At 32.3% G+C, this 7,102-nt stretch overlaps 1 protein-coding gene across 1 annotated transcript; it reads right to left on the reverse strand.

Moving 5' to 3' along the window:
- Positions 1-198: 198 nt before the first annotated feature.
- LOC118052793 (inositol-pentakisphosphate 2-kinase) lies at positions 199-4,506 on the reverse strand. Its single transcript, XM_035063854.2, has 9 exons — positions 4,360-4,506; positions 4,162-4,283; positions 3,833-4,042; positions 3,551-3,698; positions 3,244-3,284; positions 3,016-3,126; positions 2,300-2,893; positions 1,770-1,949; positions 199-668 (listed from the first exon to the last, which is right to left on the reverse strand). Exons 2-8 carry the CDS (start codon positions 4,261-4,263, stop codon positions 1,794-1,796), a joined length of 1,362 nt encoding a protein of 453 aa, XP_034919745.1. The 5' UTR covers positions 4,264-4,283; positions 4,360-4,506; the 3' UTR covers positions 199-668; positions 1,770-1,793.
- Positions 4,507-7,102: the final 2,596 nt, after the last annotated feature.

Consider the following 7,102-nt stretch of genomic DNA (forward strand, 5'->3'; position numbering starts at 1 on the left):
TGTGAGTGACACTTTTAAGTGTAGTGCTAAATTGCTAATAGTCCCATGAGGACTTTGGAGTTTGGATCTGATAGTATAATTAAAATTGTTTTTTAAAGTGTTTTTTGTGCTAAAATATATTAAAATAATATTTTTAAAAAAAAAAATTATTTTTAAAATTAATATATCAAAACAATCCAAAACATATTAAAAAATTAATTTTTAACAAAACAAAAAAAAATGAGTTCTTGTAAAAACCACGGTCCAAACATTCTTGAAGTCCGAGGGGACTTTACAGAAAATCCAAAGCTATGCAAGCCAAACTAGCTTTTAAGCTAGGATGATGATAATAGTAACCTGATATTACATGTTCTCAGTTCAGCAAATTTCTCAGTTCAGCTTTATTGAGAGCCGGGTCAGAAGAATGGGCACTGCTTGTCCCCACTTCTGCCACACATTTGTCCTTTTTTGTTGCACTCAAACTTCAAGATGCCGTGATGGCTCCTGATCCATGCACACAGATGCCTTCAGCAACCTGGCAGCTCATTCTTGAGCACATGGAACGGCCACAGGCTGCAGGCAACCGCAACACGCATGATTGTTCTGCTTGGCCAAACAAAATACGACGCTCAAGTCTTCCTTGCCGGGTGCTGCAGGCAACAAGCATGCTGATTTCCAATGTCATTCTTCTGTGAAAGTTGATATTTACCAAACCAGTTAGATTAAGCTTCCAAATCACACATTTACCGATTGCATCATATCCAAATATTGACATGGAACTGAAATGAGAACATACACGCATAGCAAAGAGAAGAGATTATGAAAAAATCGATACAAACAGTTTTGAGAAAGTAAACTTAAACCTCAATTCTCAATTCTGAAAAGCAAAGGGTGATGCTTCCTGCTATTTCAGTTGCCATATGCCTCAGTAAATTTAAATCTAGCTGTATAATTTTAGAGCCCATGTGAGCTTGGGGATGGAGTGGCAGTACAGTAGTTGATGTATCACTTTCTCTGGTGAGCCCACGAACGTGCTTTGTCCCTTTCAACCCTCCCCCCTCATTAAACTCCTCTTATTTGACAACAGAGGATAAAATATTGACTAAATTTCTATATCAGTCGTATGTAAACCGGGGGACATGCACTGTCTAGAAGTTGTATGCAGGCACTGTATATATATTGGTAACTTGAATCGTATACATACATTCATTTGCAGACTTGAATATTCAAAAATTTTCAATGCAGTACAAACACTTAACGAGGTGAAATTCGACACTACAACTACATGATAGGAAAATTTGAAGAGAAGCACATAATCAGGTCCATGGTTCCTCGGAACACATTGGAATTAAGAGACAAGATGTCTTTATTGATTATTCAACGGGCATTATATGATAGTCCAAGAGTATAAAGTTTGTTTTGGCAGAGTTTATCAACACAACACATCGAATAATGGGTCAAAAACAAGCTATCACTGTGCTAGTAGTCAAAGCCAAAACGCAAAAGTTTGATTAATTCTGTCTCCAACTCCACTTCATTTTATGGGGGCCATACAAGAGGTATGAAAAGGCATTGAATTTCAGAATGCAGCAACAACAACGACTCAATCCCAAAGTAATTGGGGTCGGCTATAGTTTACACTTTACATTCTTTAAGGAAATTCAATCTCCTGAAAAGCTAAAGAGGGAAGAGTTCGTAAACCAAAATATTAAGAGCTTCGATCTGCACTTTTACAAGTTACAAGCATTACATCAACAATCAATGCAAAAGATTGCCTAATCAAAACTTACGATCTTTTATAGTCTTGTTGAAACTCAATTTATAGTTTCACTCGCATCCATGGTCCTAGCATTGCCATCTTTATGCTCCATTTCCAACATCTGAGTGAAGCAGTTCAATATCTTCTTGTCCAATTCATAGTAATCTACCATCTTCTTTAAAGGTTTTAAATCCAAGTCAATGAAATTCACCTAGGAAAATGAAACTTGTATAAGATATAAAACATATGGGAGGAAAGATGCCTTGCTGGATAACTTAAACAGTGAACTTTAACATGTTTTACAGCAAGTTAAGATGTAAAGCGATCAATATGGAATCAAAATGCAGCCATGAATGTGAAAATATTAAACAAACCACAAAAATTATAAACGTTCTTGTGTTACAGCACCTTTTAGAGTGGGAATTGCCAAACATGGCACGTGCTCATTTTGTTTCCAATTTCTTAATATTGAGACAGAATAGTGATATTGTAGGCCTCCAAGCAATTTGATATTTACCATGCACATCAAAATATAGATGAAATATGTTGAAGGAAGTGTACCTTGTAATTAAAACTTTGGTTGGTTGACTGTAGGTATACATGAGGAGATCCAAACGCTCCATCTTTCATTGGTCTAAAACTAATCATCAAACTACAGTCCTTTGCAGTAGCAGCTATCAAATAATCCTTTGCAATTTTCAAACTCTCATCCATATGAATGGAATGCAAGGAGGAACATCTATGTGGTGGTCTTGCTTCATCCAACTGTTGGCATACCGCACAAGGCTGACAAACAATGTTGTAATATGCATGAATGGCCCCTTCAATGTCAAAATTATCAAGCCTTTGAACTTCAAGAAGCCCATCCAATACTCTAGAGCAGTAAACTGCCTCAGCAACAAGCTGTATAAAACTCGTTGTGCGCAAGCCATTTTCAGCCAGGATGATGCCCTCGAGTGCATCTTCAAAAGCTTTTCCAGCCACAGCATTAGTTCTCTTTATGCCACCTCCCAAGCCCCCGAATATAAGAGAACCATTCAAGAATACACGGAAATTGTTCTGAGGAGTGGTGTACAGATCCTTGATGGCTTTATGTATTCTTTCCTTGGAGCCAGAAAACAGATCCAGAGGATCATACTCGCTTAATTCTGATATCTAAAAAGCCAAGTTATTCAAGTGAGAATAATTTACTGAACAAATAACAATAATTGAAAAAAGAAACATTGGTGCAAAACTTGGCTCAAGAAAAGCGATATGATAAATGGAAGAAAAATTACCTCTTGTTCGCGCAACTTCAAGACTTGGTGCATTTGAAAACGAGTAGCACTCCTCTTAACAGAATTTCTTTCAGCTATGAATTCCGATGAAGGGATAAATCCACATTTGGGCTACTTGATGGAAAGAAATAAAAGTTATAAATCCTAGAATGAAAAAATATCACTCACCAAGCAGACGAAAATAAACCAATACCAACAAGAGAAAAAAACACAGAAAACACAAAGTACCTTTATCTCAACTGATATGCAAGGTTCATCTTTAAGAACACCTGACACTTTAAGAAATTGAAGTAAACATTCATGATTACAGGAACCACATAAAACAGCTCAATCCACTTTCTAATCATAGATGACAGAAACTTTGGTCCTTGCTGCTACAAATCAAATTGATTTTTCTTCTGATTTCAGGGGATTTTCGGTCACACCAAATCTCCCCGCCACTAACTGTATTCTATCTAAATGCAACAAGTAGAAAATATCATAGCTAGAAAGTCACATTGTATATAAAAAAACACTTCGAAATAACAGCAATTACCTCCAGGGAATAGAGAATGATCAGACATGATAATCACAAAATCACGTTCCAAATCAACCACTGAAACATCAATTCGCCAAGCCGGACGTTGTTTATTTACATTCTTTTCAACACACTCAAGAAAATCCCGCGTTACTGGCACACGTATCTATCATGATTCCAGAAAAAAAAAAAAAAAAAAAAAACAAAAAACAAAAAAAAAAAACAATATTGAAAATCTAAATTACATCATCCATCCATCCATTCATATTCAATGTGGAAATAAATATCACAAAAGCATACCCCAGCATCGACATGTTTGGAACCTAACAAAGGACTCATAACTAGCTGAGTATAAATCTGCTCTGCAATTTCTTTCGTAGGAGAGGTAACTAACTCTTCCACGTTTCTCCATAACAACCGCTCTTCCTCTGTTAATACTGATTGGTTAGAGTCACACTTCGGTGACGACCCGTTCCTTGCTTTTTTTGTTATCCTCATTACTTTCCCAATCTAACATGCATCAAATAATAATTAGCCAAAAAAATTAAAATTAGGCACAGATTTTGCAATACAAGTAAAGTGATTAGAGCTTTTAACCAGCATTATTTCGCTAATGATACGAAACTTACAAAAGAGGGCGATGATCCAGTGTAGGCGAGAACTATATTAGCAGCACCTTCACCTCTGTAGGACCAATCTGCCGCGTCCTTTTGCTCTAATTTGACTTCCATTACTGAATTTGATGTGCTCACTGTGATGAACCTCATTCTACCATCAGATTACCGAGAGAGGAAAAAAAGAGAGAGAAAAGAGCAAAAGATATTTACCTAAAATTGAGAAGAAATTATCTGTTGTTGCTGCGGAGTGTGGATGGTTTCTAAACCCTAATAGGCTGGTATGCACAGTAAGATAAATTCTGAAGAATCGCGGAGAATGATCCAAATTGAAAGAGGAGGAGAGAAGATTCTTTGCTTTGACTGAGCCTCGACAGTATAGGAGAAAGATATATGATAGTGGGGAATGAGGGGAGTGGATAAGGAAAAAAGGGATGCTTGTGGCTTTGAGGTGAAATGCGAGGCGGCCTTTTGTCACTTCAATTTTTAGCAGCTAGTTTACTGGTTGAGAGTCGTCGAGAGAGAATCAGATGAGACAAGGCACTGTTTATTTTTGTGGTTGGTTTAGAAAAAATTATTTTTGTTTTAAAATTATTTTGATATATTAATATACAAAGTTAAATTTTAAAACAAAATATTTTATTATTTTAAAATAAAAATATTTTAAAAAATAATTTTTTTATAACATCAACTAACTATTCGTGGAGAGAGTATTACCCGTGTTTATTTTTAAATTTTTTATTTTTATTAAAAAATAATTTTTTTATATGTTTTATATGTTGTTTTTAAAAATAATAAAAAATATATAAAAAAAAATTTTAATTTATTTTAACATAAAAATTACTTTAAAAAATATTCGTATAACTCTAATAAAACCATTCAAAATGTTGCTGTGGTGCTTGGGGAGAAAAAAAGACACCACGTAGGAGCTGATTGGGGTTAAAGTACCAAGATTCAGGATCCAGAGGCATGTGCTTGCGAAAGTTCTAAACCCAGAAGAAGAATTTTACACGAGCCCGTGTCGACTGAGGTGCGGGTTACCACATTTGGAAATGGTGATGCACGTTCAACCACGTCTTTTTTAAATATTGAAAGTAAGATATATTAAATTAGCTTGGATTAATATGTTAGATCTATAATTTATGTTACGAGAACATGATAATTATATTAAAAAAAAATTAAAATAAATCATAAAGGTTATTTTTTAATCAACCTAGAATTAAAATAAAAAATTAAAATAAAATAAAATGAAAATAATATCTTAGTCAACCCGAGTCACGAAATTATGATAATCTCATGAAAAGCAAATCAAAAAAATTATAAAGCCTGTTAATCAACTTGGTGTTGAATGATAAAAAAAAAATCAATTAAAAAAATAACTTAAAAAATAATTAAAGTCAACCTGAACCACCTTATCGTGACTTAAACCAAAAAATCGAGGATAACTTTTATGGAAATCAAATTTAAAAAAAAATCAAAGCTCCATTTCTAGAATACTTAATATTGAAAGTTAAAATCAATAAAAAAATCAATGAGACTAGGATGACTCCACATAAAACAAATTAAAAAAAAAATATGACGAAAGTTTTTAATTCACTCGATGTTAAATAATAAAAGGAAAAAAAAGAAAAAATCACTAATGCTAGCCTAGAATAAAAATAAAAATAAAAACCAAATTTATAAGTTCGGTGTATAGCCCAGTAAAAAAGAATAATTATGGAGCATGATTTTTAAATATAGTCTAATATTAAATTAAAAAATTAAAAAAAATACATATATTAAAAAATTTAGGTTGCTGAAGTTGAAGGCTGAACTGAAAAAACAAATTTAAAAAAAAAAAACACGCATCATTATTACAGTTAATAGTATTATATGGGTGTTGCTATAAATTAATATTTTTTCACATGGGAAATAAATTGTTAAAAATAACGGTCAAAGTTTATTATCAATTATAATTCACATATTTAGTTTAATTGCGCCAAACTAATCAAGATTAGAAAGCACAAGATTTTTTTGTCCGCGTGATGGTCAAATTTTTTTCTAACATAAAAAGATATATTCAAACAATAATAACCTAAATAAACTCAAGTTAATTTAATTAACATATAATCCATGATAATCCCAGAAAAAAGAAATAGGGGGAATAGAAAGCTCAAGGTTCAAGTTTGGAACAAGGCTATTTTCAAGTGATATTAAAAAAAAAACATGAAAGAAAAAAAAACTTGAATCAACTTGAATTCACTCCACTAACCCACCATTAACAACATGAGATTGAGATAAAGATTTTTTTTTTTTCTAAAGAATGACTTGGAAAAAAAGATCTAAATAAATAAATAAAACATTGAAAACAAAACCTAAATCACATTGGGTTAACCTAATGAACATGCAACATGTGATAACTTCATAAAAAGAAAAGACATAAAAAATAAGAAATCGCAAGATCCAGTGGTCTAACGCCGTATGATTAACTTCTATATATATAAGACAACTCGTGTTAACTTGGCTGGTCTGCAATCCAAGATAATCATAGAAAAAGAAAGATAAAAAGTTTGAGGCGTATTAACCCATCAAAACATGAAGTTAAAAAAAAAGATCAAAATTAAATCGAGCTAGTTTTCGAAACTAATAACTTTAGTTGTGAGAAAAAAATTACTATGTAGAAGATAAGGAATAAATCCCGAACAAAATTCTTAACCATAAAAAAAAAATATTAATCAAGATAATAATGATCAAATATGGTATAAAAACTAACGAGGGATTTAATAAAAAAAAAGTTAAATAAAAAACAATTACAAGAATGAGAACCGAAATTGAATAAAAACAAATGAAATAAAATGTTGAGGAATAAAATTAAAATAAAAAATGATAAAAAACAATTAAAATAATAAGAACTAAAATTAGATAAAAAACAAATGAAATAAAATGTTGAGGGACTAATTGAAAAAAGGAAAAAACC

This window comes from Populus alba, chromosome 2 (genome assembly GCF_005239225.2).
Source record: "Populus alba chromosome 2, ASM523922v2, whole genome shotgun sequence".
NCBI classification, from domain to species: Eukaryota; Viridiplantae; Streptophyta; class Magnoliopsida; order Malpighiales; family Salicaceae; genus Populus; species Populus alba.

What these genes read in the sequence shown, in the direction of transcription:
- LOC118052793 (XM_035063854.2), bottom strand. Translation starts at nt 4,263, where the DNA reads ATGGAAGTCAAATTAGAGCAAAAGGACGCGGCAGATTGGTCCTACAGA. An exon ending in CCAAACATGTCGATGCTGGG is followed by an intron (nt 3,699 to 3,832) that starts GTATGCTTTTGT and finishes GAATCATGATAG; the next exon opens with ATACGTGTGCCAGTAACGCG. An exon ending in ACCAAAGTTTTAATTACAAG is followed by an intron (nt 1,950 to 2,299) that starts GTACACTTCCTT and finishes TCATTTTCCTAG; the next exon opens with GTGAATTTCATTGACTTGGA.